Here is a 22,549-nt window from a genome sequence, read left to right on the forward strand (position 1 = left end):
TTGATGTATGAGAAGTGGCACCTTTAGGAGACTTGAGTAGTACATTTAACCATTAGGAAATTATACAGGGAAGGGGGGATTGCAGGTCCCTTAAAGGCAGAGACTGCTTCTCTTTCACCTTTGCCACTTAGTGTCTGCATGCATGCATGCTCAGTCACTTTAGTCGTGTCCAGCTCTTTGCAACCCCAGGGACTGTAGCCAGCCAGGCTTCTCTGTCCATGGGATTCTCCAGGCAAGAATACTGGAGTGGGTTGCCATGCCCTCCTCCAGGCAATCTTCCTGACCCAGGAATTGAACCCACATCTCTTAGGTCTCCTGCATTGGCAGGCAGGTTCTTTACCACTTGCATGACCTAGGGTAATGCTGCTGCTGCTGCTGCTGCTGCTGCTAAATCACTTCAGTCTTGTCCGACTCTGTGTCACCCCCTAGATGGCAGCCCCCCAGGCTCCCCTGTCCCTGGGATTCTCCAGGCAAGAATACTGGAGTGGGCTGCCATTTCCTTCTCCAATGCATGCATGCATGCAAAGTCGCTTCAGTTATGTCCTAGGGTAATGGTAAGAATTAAATCTGTGCCTGTTAACAGAGCACAAGGCTTGGACAGACTCAAGTCTAGCACAGGCATATTATAGACTTGCAGTCCTGATCTGGTGATGGAAAAAAAATCATGAGTAAACAAAAATATCAAATGAAATCAAGTATTAAAGTGAAAGTGAAAGTCGCTCAGTCATGTCCAACTCTTTGCAACCCCATGCACTATATAGCCCATGGAATGCTCTAGGCCAGCATACTGGGGTGGGTAGCCTTTCCCTTCTCCAGGGGAATCTTCCCAACCCAGGGTTTGAACCCAGGTCTCCCGCATTGCTGGCAGATTCTTTACCAACTGAGCTATCAGGGAAGCCCATTAAGATTTTTTAAAAAGAATTTGTAATACAATGAAAATTCAGACAGAAGAGGTCACTGGGGATGGCTTCATGAAGGAGACAGGAGTTACATCTTGAAAGAAACGAAGGCTCAAAATGCTGTAACAAAGGAGACGGGGAAATTCCTAGCTGGAAGCATTAATTTAGACCTGCACACCTATCACTTAAGAGGATTTTGAGCATCAATCTCTGACATGGATTTGTTTATAATTATACATATATTCTATTATACTACCATCATAAAAATTTTTAAATACATAGGGATAGGATTGGGAGGGAGATGGGAGGGAGGTTCAAGAGCGAGGGGACATGTGTATACCTATGGTTGATTCATGCTGCTGTTTGACAGAAAACAGCATAATTCTATAAAGCAATTATCCTTCAATTTAAAAATAAATTGATTTTTTAAAAAGTAAAAAAATAAGAGTTTAAAAGAACAGTTAAAGATGAAATAAGCATATTTTAAATTATTAATGGTATATCATTATTTATGTTGGGCACAAATCTACATTTCAAATAACCTTCTAGACAATTTTGAATTTTTATGGCTGTCTTCCAGTCATGTTAGATTAAAACTTGTCAGCCCATAATATGCCTGATGAGTTCTCCTAGGTATAGGAGACCTGTCAGCTAAGCCATTTTCTTATTCATTCATACCTAAGTTATTCATATTGTCTTTCATTATCAGTTTCTTTGAAGGAATCTATTTAAGTCAATTGTGAGAGTTAACTTGAATAAAGCTAACTAATAGAATCTACTCATTCAACCAGGCACATAAATCTGTAACATGCTGACAAATGCTTAAAGTGATAGATGAGTGAAGATATCCTGTGGAGAAGAGGTAAACCAGTATGGTACATGCCATTATCTGACAGGTGGACGGATGGTGGGTGCCACTGATCAGACCTCCTGTGTCCATGTGGAGTTAGTGAGTCACTGGCATGGAACCTTGGCCCCAGGAAGAACCATAGTCTGGAAGGGTGGATGTGTGAGGTCAGATCATTAGCGGTGGTTGAGAGATTTGGACATGGCAAGATAGGCTCATGAGACTGCATATTCTTAAGAAGGGAGTAACAGGAAAATTTTTAAAAATTGTCCTGGGAATCAGGAAAAAATTAAAACCTCAAAGAAGCCAATTCAGAGGCATCATGAATGAAACATTGTTAGCTTCAGCTAACTCTGTAAGTATACTCCCCATAGAACTGTCATCTGCAGGTCATGGGACTCTGACTTTCTTTTAAAATACAGGCCTTAGTTCTTCATTATTCTCCACTCCCTTCCACCCCCTGCCAGCTTTATTAAGGTATGATTAAGAAGTAAAAGTATAAGATATTTAAAGTATACAGCATGATGATTTGATATACATATACGTATATCAAAGGATTCCCCTCATCAATTTAACTAACCCATCCATTTTCCCATATATTTTAGCAAATTTCAGTTCCATGACACCGTGTTATCAACTGTGGTCACCATGCTATGCATTAGCCTCTCAAACCTTTATTCATCTTATAACTGAAAGTTTGTACCCCTTACCAGCTTTTACTTATTTCCCCCACCCACTAGCCCTTGGCAACCACTTTTATGGTCTCTGTTTCCATGAGTTTGACTTTTTCATTTTTTTAAAGATTCTACATATAAGAGATATCAGTACGTAATTGTCTTTTTTCTGTCTGACTTGTTTCACTTGGCATAATGCCCTCCAGATTCATCTATGTTGTCATAGATGGTGGGATTTTCTTCTTTTTTGTGGCTGAATAATTTTTCACTCCATGTATGTGTGCCATATTGTCTTTACCCATTCATCTGTCAGTGGACACTTAGGTTGCTTCTATGTCTTGGCTGTTGCAAGTGATGCTTCTGCCAACATGGCTGTGCAGGTATCTCTTTGAGATAATGATTTTGTTTCCTTTGTATAGATTCCCAGAAATGGGATTAATGGATCCTAGGGTAGTTCTGTTTCTGGAGGAACAGCCATATTGTTTTCCTTAGTGGCTGCACCCATTTTCATCCCCACCAGCAATTGTCTGCGTTCTCCATTGTTCTTGCAGGAGAGAGCCAGGAGCTGCCTGCCATTCCTAGTGAGTCAGCTGGCCAGCATGGAGCACTCGTTTCATCATATTCTCCTACTGGAGATCAAGAGCATCACGGACACCTTCTCCTCCATCCTGGGCCCACAGAGCAGAGACATCTTCTGCATGAGCAACAGCTTCACTGCCATTTCCAAGCTCCTTATCCGACAACTGGAAACCAGCAAGGCCAGAAATGACAGGTGAGCAGGAATTCCTGGGGACATCAGGATCTGCTGCGAACCCATGGAGGCATAGCACCAAAGGCTATGCTTTCTTTTGTAGGCATCAAAGTTCCCAAATAAAGCCAAACCCACTATCTCAACATAGAGTAACTTCTGAATAAATTATGACATTTGCCAGAATTTTTCTAAATCTGTAAAAACCAGAATGTAACCAAAACAATTTTTTCAAGTGCAGAAAATACAGTAAAGACATAAGAATGTAGTACAAATAATAATGTTTATAGAATTTGTTCATTTATTCAACAAACATTTAAATCATTACTTACCCTATGCCAGGAATTCTGCCAGTGGCTAGACATATAGAGAGATAAAGCAAATTCCTTTATCCAAAGAGCTCATTGTCCAGAGAGTAGGTAAACAATAACTGGATAATTATAGAATAGTGGGAAGATTGTGCCAATTATGATTGTGTCAAGGAGTTTGGGGAACACAGATTGGGGTACCTACTTCTGCATGGAATGGGAAGCTGAAATCAGGGAATGCTTCCCAGAAGAGGTGACATTTGGAACCAAGTCTTGAAAGATGACCAGATCACACCAGGCTGGCTTTGGGGCAGTGCACAGCACTTTCTGAAAAGAGAAGTCATTCTGTCTGGCTAGGATCAATATTAGGTGATACTGATGAAGTAATAGGCAAGGACCAGATGGTGCAGGACATGACAGACCTTCTTAAGGAGTTTAAATTTTATCCTGGAGTCTGTGAGGAGTCATGGTTTTTTTACATATTAGGATATAATCAGAATCCATGTTTCAGGAAGCTTGCTCTGGCCCCAATGCAGAGAACATCTCAGGTAGAGGCAGACTAGAATCAGGTCAAATGAAGGAAGGACAGTTAAGTGTCCACAGGTATTGGCAATTTTAAAATTACTGATGATTGTAGTGAGTGATCTTCCAGTGGTATGGATGGGCATAAAATAGGAGCCTGGGGTTGATGGGAGACAGTGGATATGATAAATCTGGTCCTTTCAAGAAGTCTAGACCATGCAAGATTGAGGGAGATTTTTTACTATATTTGTCACATTTTGAACAGAGAGACACTTGGGAAGTTTTATGACCATGGAAGTTACAAAATACTTTCAAATTCATCATCTCATTTGATCCTCATGATCACTCTACAAGTTGAGAAGGGCAATTATCATTATTCATATTTTATCGAGGAAGATTGTTTCAGAGACTGATTAAATCTCTCCCCAAAGTTACACAGTAACTAAATGATAAAAGACGGACTAAAATTTCAGATCCTATACATTGGAAGGTTTTTGGTTCTGGAGACGGGGCGGGACACATTTAAGACTAGCATCAGATTTTGTGAGTTTGGGGAGTTAACAAATGATGCATATCATTTTCAGTCTGATATAGCATTCCAGAAACACAGAAGCCAACCTCACAAAATAGTGGAGATTTAGTCACAAGGACCCACTTTATGTCCAGCGTGGCATAGAGCCTGAAGGTCCCAAGAGACACAGAACAAGACATAAGACATGAAACACAATTCCTCAAAGGGTTCACAGTCAGCGCATGTGAAGGGTTAGTGGAAGTGAATATAGAAGGCTGTGGCACAAGAGAGACATGCAGCCAGGGAAATAAAGAACGTTTCACAAAGAAGATGAAATTTAAATTCATTCCATATTTGTTGAGTAGCTTCCATGAGCCAGGCATCTGCATAGGTACCAGATCACGTTGCACAGGATGAATGAAAGTTCCCAAAATAAGGGTTGAAAGGGCACTCCAAATACAAAGGACACTCCTCACGCGCAAAGATAAAAGAGCTTAAGAGTGTGTGACCCAGACTGAGGAAAAGCAATTGGTTCAATGTGACTGGAGTGAATACATCAGTGGAGCGCAGGAGAGCAAACTGAAAAGTTAGATCAGAGGCACATTCACAGAGAAGCAAGGAGTCTGTTCTGCAAGCAACATGGTGAGACTTGGAAAGATTTTTACCCAGAGAATGAACGCTGCTTCTAACACAGTAATTAGTAGATAGTGGGCATTCAATATTTCTTCACTAAAGGACTAGATGGGTGAGGAAATGGCTGAGATGGTGGAGCCCTGAATGGATTTGGCTGGCAAGAGAGAGGGTGACCAGGATGCTACTGTTGGAGCCTTAGCAGTCGGCTCCTTCCATGGTGAGACAGCTTGGAATTAGAAAGAATCAATTACTGGTGAGAGGTGGGCTGAGGAGGCGGGGAGAAGAATGAATGAAAACCCAGAGATGTCTAGCTTGAGTGACCACAAGCACATGGAAAGGCACGCTGATAACCAAGAAAAGATGGAGCAGGAAGGGGGCCCATATGAAGCACCTCTTTGCCCATTCCACACCAAGAATATTTGCTGGCCAAGATGGTCATCTCAACAATAGCTGTTATTCAAGGAAGACAGGTAGCAAGTACCCTTTTCTCTTAACACTATACTTTTGATTTAGCATATTAAAATCTATTGTTGCCTGGTTCAACATCTAGTATAGATGCCTATAATACCAGGATTTCTAATTTTGGTGTTATTGACATTTGGTAAAGTCTTGGTTGTGGAGCTATCCTGTGCACTTGAGAAATACTTACCACTTCCCCGGCCTCTATGCAACAGATGCTAGTGGCAACCCTCCCCCTCAGTTGTACTAACCAAGAATGTCTCCAGACATTGCTAAATGTCCCCTTAGAGACAGAAATCACCCCCAGTTGAAAACCACCACTGCTATCTACATATTCCATTTTAAAAACAGCCTTTACACCTAGCAACAGCCTACATACACATAGCAACATCCAAGAAACCCAAAGCCAGCATCACGAAGGGATGATTTGTCATCTGTGTGCAAGCAGAGTCACTGTTAGCTAATTTTCATGGTGTGGTTTCAGAATTCAGTTTAGAGCTTCTGCAGCTGGGGTTTGGGGGAGCCACTTTATATTCTCTGCACAGCTAGCCTGCTTGTTTCTTCCAATGGTGACTGGCGTGTGCATCAGATGTAAAAGCTCAGACACGTATTCTGGCCAACAGTCTGTCCATTCTTTCTTGCCTCTACACATGCAAAGTTACAAGAGGCCAATTGACTCTCTGTGAGATTATATGTGTGAAAAGGGTTTGTATAAAGGAAAAACTTGTTATACAGGGTGTTACATTAAGGCATTCCAACAGGTAAAATGGTTCTTAATAAAGTAGGCCCAATCCAGTTAACAACAGACAACTTCCTCATGAAAAGAAGAATTTAAGAGATATGTAGATAGGAGAAAAAAAGGGGGTCTCACTGTCCAAATATGGGTCTGCATTAGAAAAGTTCATTTCTCCTCCCTTTATTATTTTCTAGGGAAAAAAAAGAGAAAAAAAATGTTAAGAGATAAAAGGTCACTATGCTCTTCAAATACTGCCATCACCATCGGCCACCTCAGCCTCTCCCTCAATTCAGAATACTTCATCCATTTCAACCCTCTCCATCAGTCTCCTAATCGATTATAAGTATTCGGTGGGAACCTCAAAAAGACTGGTGTGGACTGCCCCCTTTTTGTATTAGCTGCTCATCCTTTCTGAGATGGTTGCTAAGGCTTCTCTCCCAACATCTCTTCTCTGAATAGCCTTCATTGTGACCATTTAGCTTCAGTAATTTTAATCTGTGCCCCACAAAGCGGAGAGATCCACACTTTTGTCTAAAGCATCTAGCAAAGTCTGACCCTTACAACTGAAAGGGAAATGAATAAGGGAAGAGAAAGCTTGAAAGAAAATTAAAGATGGTTAAAATTCAAAACAGATGTCATCTAATTTACAAATCTGACACATAGCCCAGCAGGCCAGATTTTAGACTTCAGGCCAAAATTATAAGACTATCAAAAGAAAAACAATTAGTGTCCTAGAGAGACTGAAAAACTGGAGGAGACAGGAGCCTCCTTTGTGCCAAATGACTGAATTAATTGGGTGAGTTTTATTTGATACTCCAGGTAAGCACACTTGCACCTTTCTTACTCCTGTGTTTCAGGATGAATGTTTTTATATAAATTATAAACCAACAGGGCTAAATAACAGGATAGCCAAGCAAAACATTTAGATTTTGAAGTTCATTCTGGAGAAGTGAAAGAAAGATAACTGCAATCGTGGATTAAAAAAGAGGGCGGTACTCGCTTCAGCAGCATACATACTAAAATTGGAACCACACAGAGATTAGTGTGGCCCCTGCTCAAGGGTGATATGCAAATTTGTGAAGCACTCCATATTTTTCTCGTGTTTACTAAAGGGGAAGCGGGAGGGATAAATGGGGAGTTTGAGATTGACATATACACACTTCAGTTCAGTCACTCAGTTGTGTCCGACTCTTTGCGACCCCATGAATCACAGCACGCCAGGCCTCCCTGTCCATCACCAACTCCTGGAGTTCACTCAAACTCATGTCCATCGAGTCGGTGGATGTGGAAAGGGGGTTATGGAGCTCCAATTTTATTTGTTTTCACTAACAAAAAGAAACCCAAAGAGAATTTTTGCTTTTACTTTTAAAAAAGTAATTTTTTCTTTGCCCTATACCCATTTCAGTTTAGAAAAGTTTTCATAGGAACACTCTTCTTTCAGGTAGCAGAGGAAACCTGAAAATGGAAAGCAGTGACACAGTGGGGGGAAGGACATGAAGCAGCAGTATGGGGCGGAGGATGGAGGGAAGAGAGAATTAAGGAGATTATATTCACAAAAGAATGACTCCAGGATATCTGCCCTCCTTGGAGTCACCCCAGAGTTTTGGTTTATCCTAAATTTCATGCACGGAACATCAAAGAAATGGATGACAGAGGAGAACAGGGAATTTGAGTCAATGTATGTCTGGAATGTATAGCAAAGCAATATGGCCTGCAGAGATACTTTTCCAACTGTGAGACCCTTTGCAACCTGTTATTCCAGAGTTTCCATCTTGACATCTGTGAGTCTCATCAGAACCCAACTCTAGTGTGATCCACTATCCCTGAAAGCCCAGCCTGACAGTTCAGGAGTGGTGGCTCTTTACCAAGTCCACAGCCGAAACTTCAGAGAGCAGGACACCAGGTTCTTCTCTCCAACTTTGCAGAGAAGCCTGCATTTCCAAGTCTGATCAAGCTTTTACCAGCTCCTCCCATGTGATAGGTTCAGTGCTGGAAGCTTTCACTGTTATATTGTTATATCCTCACAACAACAAAGTCTTTAAATATATATTAGGATTACAAAGGCTTCATACTAAAGGGTATTAGAGGAAACCTTGTTGACTGGCAACAAAGAAAAATTCTCTACCCAATCCCTACCTGCCTCTAGACTCGTGGTAGTTCTTGGAGGAGCAGTTGTGTAAATGCCCAGCCATTAGCTCATAGAGTTTTCTTTCATTTCTTCCTTTGTCTAACTCACTGTATGTCAAATTTTAGTGTGGACAAGGTTTACAGTGTTCACAGTACTTCATTAATAAAGAAATTATAAAGGAATATCAATGGTGACCTGCCTGTTCCTCTCCAAAATGATACCCTACTAACCGTCTAGAACGCCTTCTTTGTGCCTCTCTTCCACCGAAGGCTGCTTTTCTCTAGGACTCCAGTTTAATACCCATTACCCAGAAAGTCTTCCCTGCCTACCCATGCCCACAGTTACCTTCTCTCTTTTGACCTACGACAACTCACGTTGCCTCTCAATTCCTTCACACATGCAGTCCTGCCCTGAAGTGCTTGGTGTCTTTCTGACTGCACTTCCAGTCTCCCTCAAACTTGAGAAAGCTAATAATCAGAGCCTATGCCCTATGGAAGGAGAACAGAGTCTTTTTAAAAAAAAAAAATTATTCTTCCCAAGCATTAGTTTAATGATTTCATAGTGTCCCATTGTATAAATGTATAGTAATTTACAGAACTAGTCACGTTTTGTTGTAGATTGTTAGGGTCTGGAGTCGCCCTTCCCTCAAAGGAACAGAGGACACTCACGATAATGCAAGACACACAGCGAGGTTTATTTCCAGCTAGCTGGGGTCCAAGTGTCTGCCCGACGCAGTGGGTATCAACATGGACCCTGAGCACTCAGAGCCAAGGGGTTATATAGCATTTTCAAATCATGATATTTCTAAATTACCTAACTTACAGTGATTTTTCACACACACACACACAGCAGTGCATATCTCTATCCTGGTGTCTTAACGAGATAAACTTATCAGCCATGTTTACCTAATTTTCAGTGTCGCAGCCACCCACATTCTTGGTACTTAAGATTAACTTGTCTCCCAGGTTTTATCTAGTTCTTCTTCCCTCAAGTCACATACTCAGTAAAAATGGTTTTTCCGGCCTCTAAGATGGCCGTTCTTATGCTAACCCATTCTTACAAGGATTTAACCAATGTCCTTTTTTTTTCTTTTTTAAATTATCAGAGTATGATGGCATATTTACAGTAGACTTGGAAAATACAGAACAAAGTTACATATAGTTCCCCTATATATTACAATTATGTTTTCAAGTAGATAAATTAAGATTTTTGGAAAATAGAGTCTTAAAAGTGCTTATAAGAACTCCCAATTTTTTAGACAAGCCATGTTTATACAAAGAGAAATTGATTTTTTCAGAGTGACTGTTGGCTTGAAAAATGTACATAAGGAGGTTCAGGACCATAATTAAAAACATGTGATGTTCTGGTCATTGTTGCCCCCTGCTTAGGAAAAGCTGAATGCAATTTCACCCCACCAAGGGGACTAGAGTTTTCATAAAAAACATGTAGATGTTTTCAGTCTCAGGAGGTCTATGGTGGTCACTTGTATAAAAAGAAAATTGGAACAACCATTTGTGGCAGTAGCTGTGGTTCTTGTTATTCCTCCATGCATAGGGAAGGAAGGACTTTGGTTTTTTGCCTCTCTTCTTACTGAAGAAGTTAAATTTGACATGTGGGACCATTTATGTTCCATCTGCTGTTCATTTACTTCCACCATTTGTCCTTCCTTAAAGCAGCATTTATGATGATGTGAAGGTCTGTAAAGGTATTTCAGGAATTCGTTTATCAGCAAGAGAGGTAGGTGGGAGGCAGCATTATCAGTTCTGGAGCCAGTTAAGCAGGCCCAGGGAGCGTGAGGCCCCAGGGGGGCTGGCTCTGCCAGTATGGACAAAGATGGAGGTGGGGGTGGGGTGGGGGGAGACCCAGGTGGAGACACTGCCAGGAGTGTGAGCAATGCAATTACACTTTCCAGGGGAGCCAGGCCCCTTTCCGGTAACACAGAAGTGTTCAAAACACAAGAAACACAAAAGAGAAGATTGCTTTCCATCAAGCTCCTTCGGCTTGGCTTTCTCTTTCAAACAAGCCAGGGAACAGCAAAGCTTTAGCCTGTGATGTGGAAGGAGTGGTAAGAGGGGCTATACCCTGCACAGCCCTTGTGGGAAGGGTGACAGCTGAGGGTGAAAGTTCTACTTGACCCTGATGACCCAACTATTTGCTGTTTTTGTTCCCCCCAAACTCCCCATTCCTTGGTTTCTTTTTGGTATCCATCATGATTGAACTCTGCAGTCACTACCATGCATTGTGTGCTAAGCCTCTTCAGTCATGTCCAGCTCTTTGCGACCCTGTGGACAACCGCCCACCAGGCTCCTCTGTGCATGCGATTCTCCAGGCAGGAACTCTGGAGTGGGTAGACAGCAAATATATCCATTTCTTCTTAAAGCTGCTCAGTCGTGTCCGACTCTTTGCGACCCCATGGACTATACGGTCCATGGAATTCTCCAGGCCAGAATACTGGGGTAGGTAGCCGTTCCCTTCTCCAGGGGATCTTCCCAACCCAGGGATCGAACCCAGGTCTCCCGCATTGCAGGCAGATTCTTTACCAGCTGAGTCACAAGGGAAGCTCAAGAATACTGGAATGGGTAGCCTATCCCTTCTCCAGCGGATCTTCCCAACCCAGGAACTGAACCAGGGTCTCCTGCACTGCAAGTGGAATCTTTGGCAACCCACTCCAGTATTCTTATCTGAAGAATCCCATGGACAGAGGAGCCTGGTAGGCTACAGTACTTGGAGTCGAGTCGGACATGACTGAGCGACTAACACTTTCTTTACCAACTGAGCTATTAGGGAAGCCCATTTTGTTAAAGGGAACACCAAAATTTACTTTTCAGTTACCTGTAAAGGGTTGCTCAGCAATTACATGTCAGCTCTATCTGACATGTTCCCACAGGATGTTACTCAGAGATATTAGCATACAACAATTCTTATTGATTACGATGTTATCACCCATCCCCAAACATGTGTTACTTCTTCCTGGGGTAGAGTCAGAGGCAGCCTGTAGGAACCATCTACTGAGAGGCAGTAGGAGAGGGTGTGAAGTGGGTGAGCTCTGGAGGTAGACACCCATGTTTAATGCTGGGCTTACTAGTTGATCTCCAGTAAACTCCTCAACATCTCTGTTCCTTAGCTCCTCCATCTGTGAAATGGAGATGGCAGAGGGTCCGCTTAATAATAGAATGGGCAGACAGGGTGAGGGCATGTATCAGGAGGATTAACCATGGCCCTGCTCTTCCAGTATCAAATGATGGTGAATGACAATGTCTTACCTTTTTCCCTCTGCAGGCCCAGTGGTTGCAGACACCCTCTCTTAATTCTCACCACCAGCCCCCATTACCTGCTCATGTTCCCAGAAAATCAAGTTGGTCTAGAAAAGGAGAAGCGTGTTGTCTCTACAGTTCTCACACTTGATTCGGAGTGTTCTGATGACATTACTGTTTTACATTTTTGGACTCTTGTAATTTACCGAGTGCTTTTGTAACTTGTGCCACATTCAGCTGACAATTTGTTAGGATCTGGTAGCCTTCTACTAAGGCTGCTGCTTACCCAGTCTGCCCATTCTAGGCTTGGGAGCCTTGACTACAAATTTGGGGTCCATCTGAAGCAGTATCGATCAGGGGCAAAAAGTGAAAAGGTACATTTACCTTGGAGTCAATAAAGACCCTGGAAAGCTTGAGGAGGATAAAGCCATGGAATGTGAGAGAGCTGCATACAGCTTACCACACTCCAACTCCAAATAATACACAGCTTATTGTTCTAAGTTTCATGTCACTGCAGACTTGGTGAAACCCTTGGCAGCTTTGCTTAAGTGCCTCTGCCCTGGTCTAATTCAAATTCTATTCTTTCAGTGCCTGGGCCAGTGCTTCTCAACCTTGAATGTGCACTGAAACACCTGGGAATTGGGTTAAAGGACACTCTGATTCAGCAGGTCTGGGATGGAAGGGATGAAATGCTGCCTCTCCAGCAACCTCTAAGAAGAAGCTGATTCTGCTGGTCCAGTAACATCGCTCTGAGCAGCAAAGGCAGGGTTCTGCACTTTTTGCTGATCTTTTTCTGTGTCCCATTCCTTTTCGTGTTGGTTACATGAAAAGTGAGCAAATGACCGAGCGTCTGTATGAGTGGTCACTTCCTTGTATCAGGACTTTTAAACTTTTGTTCTTTTAGCAGAATATTCTTTCTCTATGTCTGCAATGGCTCAGAATTCATACTTGGAGTTCAGGGAATTTTTAAAATCAACCATTTTGGTATTCCAGCCCTTTTGTGCTCACACAGTAGGGAGCGTTGCTCTCCTGTAGTCCACAGACTTTAGGATGCTGCAGGGGTAGGAGAACTGTATGATCCTTCCTGGCTTAGAAAAGGAGAAGCTCATCTTGTCATTACCTGTACAAGCTCCCCCGTGGTATCAAAGGCCTACATTGGGCAATAACCACCTAGGGTTTTACTGCTTTACATATTCATGCCCATTCTATATGGGCTACACTGTCAAACTCGTCTCCTATAATGCTTTCAGCAATCTAGTGATGCAGTAACATTGATCCCATTTTTAGATGACAGAAAAGACATAAAGAGATTTGCCTGTCACTAATAAACAGATTAGAGTCACAAACCTCAGTCTTTTTCCTGGAAGGCCATAGTCAGTCTATTTCCCCACCATCCCTTCTGTTGAAGCCCCTAAAGAACCTTGTTGTGAATGAAATAAACCATGGAGTCACTTTGTTTCAGCAAAGTTCTTCATTTTGGTGCCCATATAACTGGATACCTTCTAATCTCTGCTCTTGCCCACTGAGGCAGTCTGAAGCAGAAGAGAGTACCAAGAATTTAGATTCAACATTGTCCTTTCCCTTAGTATTCAAGCATAGCTTTTCCAGAGGCTTTACTCATTTCAGTCCCCAAACAGATGACAGTGCTGTGGAGCTGGGAGATCATCTCTGTCATTCTTATGATGATTGATGACCCAAGAAATTGCTGAAGAGTAGGGAACATAACACCCTAAGAATTTAGGAATCCTATGTGGATTTGATTCATTATGTTCTCCTACTTCTCTAACAAGCTCAACTCTGCAAAATACATATCCTGGATATGGAATCATAAGCCAAGCTCATCAAACATTAACTAGTATATTTTTCTTTGATTTAAGACACCAGAAAAAGAGGCTGCCAATTTCTCCACCACTGCCAGCTTTATAGTCTCATCTCCTAGCTTAGTGAGAGCAGTGAGCTCTCATGGACCAATTCATTCCTAAGGGGGAGTCTTGTTCACATAAGAGGGAGGTAATTAAGCTTTCCCTGCCCCTCCTGGATATCCCTAGAGCTGCTTTTAGAAACTTTAACTTGGCAACAGACACCAAAAACTGCTCAAACTGGAATCATCTGAGCCTCTTGTAATGTGGCATGTTGAGTTAAAGTCAAGTTAATATTTAGGGGATTATAGAACTCTGACAAAGATTTCTGTAAAATTACCTCTGGAGTTAAAAGTGACAAATGGAAAAGAAATAACAATCCCCCTGCATGAGCCCAACTCCCTGGCCCCCACCTCCAGCCCCACAAATAAATGCACACGGAACCAGTGGCTCTGTTCTCCACACATTCTCTCACATTCGTAATGCATTTCTTTGCTCTAAGAGGAATGCAGAGTTTCTGTCTCTAAAAGATCTCTGTTTTTGAACATTTCTCTCCTCTCCTATCTATTTATAAGAAATATAAAAAACAAAGAGGGGAAGTAAAGGACAGTGAATGTTTATTATAAACTCAAACTTCTATCGTTTTCTGACCTTTCAAACTATTGGAATCAAATCTTGTCCTAATTCCCTGCTGGCAAAACTCTGTGACAAACCTGGGTGGATTGATGGCTAGAAATGGAATGTCCTCTCTGGTCCATCTTGTGGCTTTGGCTACCTTGGAGACTCTTCATTACCACCCCATCTCATGACTCCTGTGTTATGTTGTTGTTCAGTTGCTAAGTCATGTTGGACCCTTTGTGACCCCCATGGACTGCAGCATGCCAGGCTTCCCTGTCCTTCACCATCTCCCAGAGCTTGTTCAAACTCATGTCCAATGAGTCAATGGTAGCATCCAACCATCTCATCCTCTGTTGCCCCCTTCTCCTCCTGCCTTCAATCTTTCCTACCATCAAGGTCTTTTCTAATGAGTCAACTCTTTGTATCAGGTGACCCAAGTATTGGAGCTTCAGCTTTAGCATCAGTCCTTCCAGTGAATATTCAGGGTTGATTTCTTTTAGGATTGCCTCGTTTGATCTCCTTGCTGACCAAGGAATTCTCAAGAGTGTTCTCCAACACCACAGTTTGAAAGTATCAATTCTTCAGCGCTCAGCTTTCTTTATGGTCCAACTCTCACATCCACACATGACTACTGGAAAAACCACAGCTTTGACTAGGTGGACCTTTGTCAGCAAACTAATGTCTCTGCTTTTTAATATGCTGTCTAAGTTTGTCATAGTTTTTCTTCCAAGGAGCAAGCGTCTTTTAATTTCATGGCTGCAGTCACCATCTGCAGTGATTTTGGAGCCCAAGAAAGTAAAATCTGCCACTGCTCCCATTTTTCTCCCATCTATTTGCCTTGAAGTGATGGGACCAAATGCCATGATTTTAGTTTTTTTAATGTTGAATTTTAGGCCAATTTTTCCACTCTCCTCTTTTACCTTCATCAAGAGGCTCTTTAGTTCCTCTTCGCTTTCTGCCATAAGGGTGGTATCATCTGCGCATGTGAGGTTATTGATATTCTCCCAGCAATCGTGATTCCAGCTTGTGCTTCATCCAGCCCAGCATTTTGCATTATGTACTCTGCCTAGAAGTTAAATAAGCAGGGTAACAATATACGGCCTTGACGTACTCTTTTCCCAATTTTGAACCAGTCCATTGTTTCATGTCTGATTCTAACTGTTGCCTGTTGACCTGCATATAAGTTTCTCAGGAGGCAGGTTAAGGTACTCTGGTATTCCCATCTCTTTAATCTCCAAATCTTAAAAACAAGGAAGACTATGTCTTTGTGGTATGAAGCCTACTCATCAGCAACGTTCATCAAGCTCATATCTAGAGAACAGTTTTCTGGCCCAAATATTTTATTGTTGCTTCTTTACTTATTTGGCCCTTTGCAAATCCCTTTTTTTCACTCCTACTCTTGCTCCTGGCTTCTCTCCATATCTTATATTTACCAAATGACATTGACCCGTCCCCTACTCCTCATGGACCAGAGTCATGGGGAAAAGCAGCCAGGGCTTCATAGACATCTGGTAGGCCTCCAGAGGGTTTTTTGTGGCTGCAAGGAGCAGGCTGGCTTCAGATATGTAGGTGGTTTCAGTTCATCTATTCTTCAAACACTTTAGGTACCTGTGAGTGAGTGTCAAGCACTGTCCCAGCCATAGGGGAACAAGGATGAGCATTATAGTTCCCAGGCCACAGGGCAGCAGAGATTTACCCAGGAATGGGGTCATCAGATGAAACAAATAGAAATACAAGATATCAAGTTAAATTTCAGGTAAAGGACAAATGATTTTTTAGTGTAAGTATAATCATTTTAATATAGGACAATAAAGCTTTTACTATGTCCCATTAGAGACATACCTATACTAACAAAAATTGTTGTTTATCTGAAATTCAAATTTGGCTGAATGCTCTATATTTTACCTGGCAACCCTGCAACCAGAGGCACCTGACCTAACCTTGGGTCAGTGGATGTCTGAGGATAGCCCATAACTTCTTTCATGTCTGGAGGCCCCTCAGAGGAATGCTGTAAGGCAGTCTGAAGGTGCAAGAAGACATGCTGTCAGGTACAAGAGCTCTGACTCACACAATTCATGGTGCTTAACAGCCAACACTTGGTGGCTGGAGACAGGAAGGGGGCTGAGGGACTGTCCTCTCCTAAAATCTGATGCCATTGCATTCTCCAGGGGACATCAATGCCTCCCATGATATGGGATATTGACTTATCTGTGTCTAGGTCACTGGTATTTTCTTACTACATTAACACAATGCCTAGACAAGGAAAGATAAAACTACCATAATAATAGTAACAGCAATTGATGGCAATAATAAAATTTAACGTCTCCTGACTTCCTCTTTCGTGCTAGGAGCAGTGCTTCATACTGGTTCCGTCATTTCAGCTTCCCAACAACCCTATGAGTTAAGTATAGTTATTATCTGCATTTTATAGATGAGGAACTTGATATGAAGAGGACAAGAAATAAAAGATCTCCATAAGTAAGAAAATTTTATTTAAAAAAAATCAGAAACTGGTCCAATAAAATTATTGAGGGAGATTTACTATAATCATATGAAATTTGAAAAAATTTTGGATGTAAATGCTAGATTTATGTAGAAAGAAAAAACTAGTAAATCCCTGAGAAACTATACCTCTAACAACTTGTATGTTTTGAGATTTAAAAATTTGTTTAATTCTCAATATCTGATATTTGTATATTGGGGTATACTTTGTGCCTTAAAATGTTTTAAATTTTAATAATCCCAGCTATATAAATTTCTAAAAGAAAGTACAAAAATAAAAGTATCTTTCACTTTTTAACTGTGATTATGAACCAAGAACCAGAGAAATACTTTAGTTTGATGACTACACAGGGACTAACTAACACAGAAAATAAATACTGCCCCCAAATTTCTCATCTTGAAGAAGGTTCATTGGATTTTTAAAATTAACCTTCATAGTCATCACAGTTTTAAAAGTACCATCCAATAATAGCACCTTCTTGGTTTTATTTGTAATAGGAGTAAAAAAATTCAGCTTTTAGAACTTTCTGGCTGGAAGATGTCAGTATTTCCCATCTACTTGTGGGCAGGCAGTATCTTGTATATGTCAGAAAGAGAAACATGGTCAAGGTGAGCATTTATTCCCATGAAGTGGTTCTTAAAATCAACTCATGTATATTTCAGTCAAGCATGGGATTGAAAGGAAGTTTTTTATTATATATGCAAAACCACAGGAAGCCTATAAAAGTTATATTAAAAATGATTTAATTTTCTGAGCAGTAGCTTATTACACAATAAGTGAAGTGAAGTGAAAGTTGCTCAGTTGTGTCGACTCTTTGTGACCCTGGCTAGAATACTGGAGTGGGCAGACTTTCCCTTCTCCAGGGTATCTTCCCAAGCCAGGGATTGAACCCAACCTTCCCACATTGCAGGAGGATTCTTTACCAGCTGAGCCACAAGGGAAGCCCAAGAATACTGGAATGGGTAGCCAATCCCTTCTACAGTGGATCTTCCCAACCTAGGAATCAAACCAGGCTCTCCTGCATTGCAAGAGGATTCTTTACCAACTGGCTATCAGGGAAGCCCTATTACACAATAAACAGTGTCTTGTTACTTAATGAATGATCTACTCCCCTTTCCAGTTTTCACCATCAGCATCTATCACTAGGCTGCACTAACAGGGGGATTCCAACCCCTGAGGACCCAAAACTATGAACCCTCCCTTGAGGCCAAGCCCCTTCTCTGGACCAACAAGAAAAGTTGCTGGATCGAACCCTTTGCCCACTGCAGATGTGACTCTAGAATGGGTGGAATGAACTGAAAAAAAAAAAATCACCAGCCCTTCTGTGTTGGTTTTCCCTAGAAAAGCAGTGCCTTAAGAAAACCAAAACTGTATTTTCTCACCCTAACTTAAGAAATAATGCCAGGTTTACTTTGGAAAAATAGCCATACGTTTGAAAAAGTCAGGATTTTTCTGTAAATTTGAGGCCCCTTTCCTCAACCTCTAGAAAAAATACTTATGAAAACCAAGTAAATACACATAGATAACCAACAGAATTATTAAGCCATCTTGGTGAATGGATTTCTAGAGTTTATTAACCCTTGTGTTTATAAGGAAAGAATTAGTCCTAACCCCATATTGTATGGTTGATAGTGCTTGTTAAATTGAAATTAAATTAGCTCAAGACTGGCTTAATATTAGAAAGCAGGTAAGGGAAGATAGGGCTTCCCTGGCAACTCAGTCAGTAAAGTCTGCTGCAGTGCAGGAGACCTGAGTTCGATCCCTGGGTTGGGAAGATCCCCTGTAGAAGGGAATGGCAACCCATTCAAGTATTCTTGCCTGAAAAATCCCATGGACAGAGTAGCCTGGCAGGCTACAGTCCACGGGGTCACAAGAGTTGGAGACCACTTAGTGGCTAAACTTAGCTGCCTAAGGGGAGACAAATGCATACTACTTTAATCATTCAGCATCTCCGTGAGCATCAGTGAGCTATTTCTGCAGCTTGTTTGTGGGGTCTTACTCTATCTAAGGCACTGTGTTAACCCTTAGAGGGATAGCAAAGATAGCCTATTCCTTAAAGGAGGTAATTTTAATGACCTACAGAGTGTTTTATAAATCTGAAAAAGATATTTGGCACTATTAATGTCATTTGTAGAAAAACCTCTTTCCTCCAACATAATAAAATTCAGATAGAATTTTCTTGCTTCATAGAATGGAAGAGTCCCACTGATTTCCATAAAATTAACAAAACCATGTGTTTATACAGTCCATCTGAAATGTTCTTATTCTAATAATTTCTATACAAACAGACCAGCTTATATAAGTTTTCTAGAAAATTCCTGGCATGAATTTCATACAAAAGGCATGCTTTGGAGAGCTAGATAAGAATATGGTAGATGACCATAAAAGCTGCTTTTGAGTGGTTCAAAAAAAAACTTCCTTGGTGGTTCAGTGGTTAAGATTCCTTGCTTCCACAGCAGGGGACGTGGGTTTGATCCCTGGTGGAGGAACTAAGATCCCACATGCTGCATGGTGCAACCCAAAAATGTTTTTTAAAAACCCTGCTTCTCATCCTCTGAATCCTTCAAAAACTATATCTAACATAAAGTTGCCAGAAACACCAGTGTTTCTAAACTTCTGGTAGAATATGCTGTGGAAGCAATTTCAAAGACCTATGTCCACAATAGTTACCCAATTAATACCTATTAAGTGACAAATTAAAAAATGGACCAGATAGAGTTTTCCATTTTGAATAAGAAGCAGTTAAATAGAAACACTGTTCCAAAGTATATGTGACAAGCATCTAATGCAATGGTTTTCATTCTTTTAGGAGAACACCCAGCACTGAAATTGAATTTCTTGAGAAGCTGGAAGAAACCAAGCTCACTGCAGATGAAAATGAAGACTATGAAGAGCTCCAAGTTAAAAGACAAGGTTTTGAAGACAAAATAAATGCTGAGAGCAACACCCCTGGCTCTATCAGAAGATATAGTTTGGATCAAGTTTCTAGGGAAGAAAGAAAAGGCATTAGATTTAATAGGTATAAATTTTGTTTGGCTGATTTTTAGGATATGTACTTCATGTTTGCTATTAATTTTGCTGTCACACTTTTTTGAAGTAGTTTTTAAATATCTTTTACCTACAGCAAAATTCATCCACAGTGCTTTCATTATCCAAAGTAGTTTGCTGTATCAAAAGGAGAATGCAAATAAAAACCACAAGTCTGTGGCTTATTTAAAAAAAAAAAAACACTTCTTAAATATAAATACGCTAACATCAAGAATGACTGGCAAAAGCTTTTCTTGATTTCTGATGAAAAAGCATAAGCAAAAGTAGAAAATAAAAGAATATATAACTCCACATTTCCCAGCCAGTTTGCCGTGAAACTGATTTTTAAAGCTTTGTTTTGGGAAGTAGCCTAGATCTACAAAGATTTGGCTTATTATACAATGTGTATGTTTTATCAAATCTATTAATAGCACCAATTTTCAGTTTCACACTCTAGAGGAAGGAACTTTTGCCTCAGTGTTATTATTCTTTCTTTTCCTTATCAGTGAACAGTAGCTCAGCTTTTTTACCTGCCTCAACCTTCCCTTTGTTTGTATTGCAGGTCAAAGAGTTTGGCTTTGCACACTGTGCTAATAAACCCCTTGAATGCAGAGGATGGGGAAGCTACAGAGAGCAGAGATACACCAGCCAGCATCTCTCTTTCAGAAATAGACCCACTTGGCCAACGACATGAGAGGTCACCCTTTAAGGTAGACACTGATGGATCACAGCTAGTAAATTCCTCAGTTTCACACCAAAGTATTATACATGTAGCATCTGAGAATTTGCCAGAAGCAGTTAAAAAAAACCATCAGGAAGAAGCTCCAGAGACAACCACGAGTCCTGTAGAATACCGTGATAAACTCTACTTGCACTTAAAGGAGAACTTCAGTAAAGTGAAAGCATATGCTGTAGAAATGGTCAAGAAGATTCCAGTCCCTGACCAGTGTACCATTGAAGGTAAGTGACCTGAACTCTCCAAACTTAAGAAATTTCATGCATCACTAGGAAAAAAAAAAACAAATAAAACTCCAGTAGTATAAATTACCATACCCTTATGAATCTTTTGCAAAATAGATTATTTGAAAACACCCTTATATTATTTTGATTGCTTTCTTCTCCCAATAAATTCAGTCATCTTTTTTATTCCATTTCAATCTACCTAAGTCCACCAACTCTGATTTTTTCAAACCTCAGAATAAATTGTTTTTGGTTTCCCATTACTAGTGTATCAGAAAATTCTGGAAAGGGACCCATGGCCCCAAAACAGTCTCTGGGGTAGGCATCCAACCAAAGGCATTTTCCATCCTCATGCAAGAAAGCTATGGGGCTCCAGGAGATTCTTCTTCTGTTTATTCAACAAGCACTTATGAAGCAGCTACTGTATGCCAGGTACTATGCTAAAGGTTCAGTTATGAATCAAACAAATGTACTCCGTCACCTCTTGGAGGTTAGGCTATAGAAAGAAAAGATGGAAACCATGGTCAGGAGGTGATATAGGTCAGGAGCCAGTGAACTAGTCAGAAAAAATCAAACAAAGTAAGAAAAGAACATCTGGGCCAGAACTTCCCTGAGGTGCACAATTTAAGGAGATACCAAAAAAGCTCAGAAGAATTTTAAGTAAAGTCAGAATTAGTAACAATGTCTTGCCAAACCATATTGGAGCTGAAGCAAAAGGAGTTAAGTAGTAGTATTGATCATGTCTTTATTTGCAGTTTTGATATTATTTATTTTTTGTGGGGCTTCCCCAATAGCTCAGCTGGTAAAGAATCCTCCTGCAATGCAGGAGACCCCAGTTTGATTCCTGGGTCAGGAAGGTCCCCTGGAGAAGAGATAGGCTGCCCACTCAAGTATTCTTGGGCTTCCCTGGTGGTTCAGATGGTAAAGAATCCCCCTGCAATGTAGGAGACCTGGGTTCGATCCCTGGATTGGGAAGATCCCCTGGAGGAAGGCATGGCAAGCCATTCCAGTATTCTTGCCTGGAGAATCTCCATGGACAAAGGTGCCTGGTAGGCTGCAGTCCATGGGGTCACAAAGAGTTGGACATGACCAAACACAGCACAACATCCTTTTTGTATTAATTTTGATGTTTTAAAATATTACTTACCTTGACTACTAAATTTTCTGATGCTCTGTTAAGTTCTTTGCCCTAGTCCTGGCCCCAGGAAAGACGACAGGTTGGAGACACAGGTACTAAAATGGCAGTGTGCCCAAGGCAGGCTTACCCTTCTGGTAGTGGGTTGAGCAGGTGTGGGTGGCTGAAGGCACTTGGCAGCTAATTAGATCTTTCCTACAATCGCTCTTATGCAGCAGCCATGTTCTTCCCTTGAGATTTAGGTGATAGTCCCTGCCCACTTGTAGGTCATGACATCTTTTCACAGGTTACAGCTCTCATAGAAAAAAGCCAGGCAGCACCTCATCTAGAAAGCAGCACAACTGTGGGATAGTAAATTCAACTCATATTTACCTACCTACTGACTGTCATCCCCTTCCGTGTTTAGGGACTAGGAGGGTTTTTCTGTTCTCTACTTCCTACTCCCATCTCCCACTCCAGATCAGATGAAAGAGTGGATTCTCATGCTAAGAAAAGAAAAGGGGAATCCAAGCATTTGATAATGGCAATTATTACTATTTAGCATGTTTGTATAGAATCTTGACATCTTTTTTTAATTGAAGTACAGTAAATTTACAGTGTTGTATTAGTTTCAGATGCACAGCAAACTGATTCAGTTATATATACATATGTATATACTTTTTCAGATTCTTCTCCCTTATAGTTTATTACAAAATATCGAGTTTATCTCCCTTTGCTGTATAGTAGGT

At 41.0% G+C, this 22,549-nt stretch overlaps 1 protein-coding gene and 1 non-coding gene across 15 annotated transcripts in view; both read left to right on the forward strand.

Moving 5' to 3' along the window:
- The window catches only part of VEPH1 (ventricular zone expressed PH domain containing 1), a 326,186-nt gene that overhangs the window by 127,753 nt on the left and 175,884 nt on the right, over positions 1–22,549 (forward strand). For all 14 annotated transcript variants that reach the window (XM_055410995.2, XM_055410978.2, XM_055411004.2 and 11 more), the window contains 3 exons: positions 2,972–3,192; positions 19,509–19,718; positions 20,289–20,686. In XM_055410995.2, coding sequence (XP_055266970.2) covers positions 2,972–3,192; positions 19,509–19,718; positions 20,289–20,686 — 829 coding nt within the window. The remainder of the gene's footprint in view (positions 1–2,971; positions 3,193–19,508; positions 19,719–20,288; positions 20,687–22,549) is intronic.
- LOC129553516 (U6 spliceosomal RNA) lies at positions 7,330–7,433 on the forward strand. The gene has a single exon (XR_008685487.1). It is a non-coding gene; the product is annotated as a U6 spliceosomal RNA (small nuclear RNA).

The sequence above is a fragment of the Moschus berezovskii genome, chromosome 1 (assembly GCF_049115385.1).
Source record: "Moschus berezovskii isolate FMDL1 chromosome 1, NW_MosBer_1.0, whole genome shotgun sequence".
NCBI classification, from domain to species: domain Eukaryota; kingdom Metazoa; phylum Chordata; class Mammalia; order Artiodactyla; family Moschidae; genus Moschus; species Moschus berezovskii.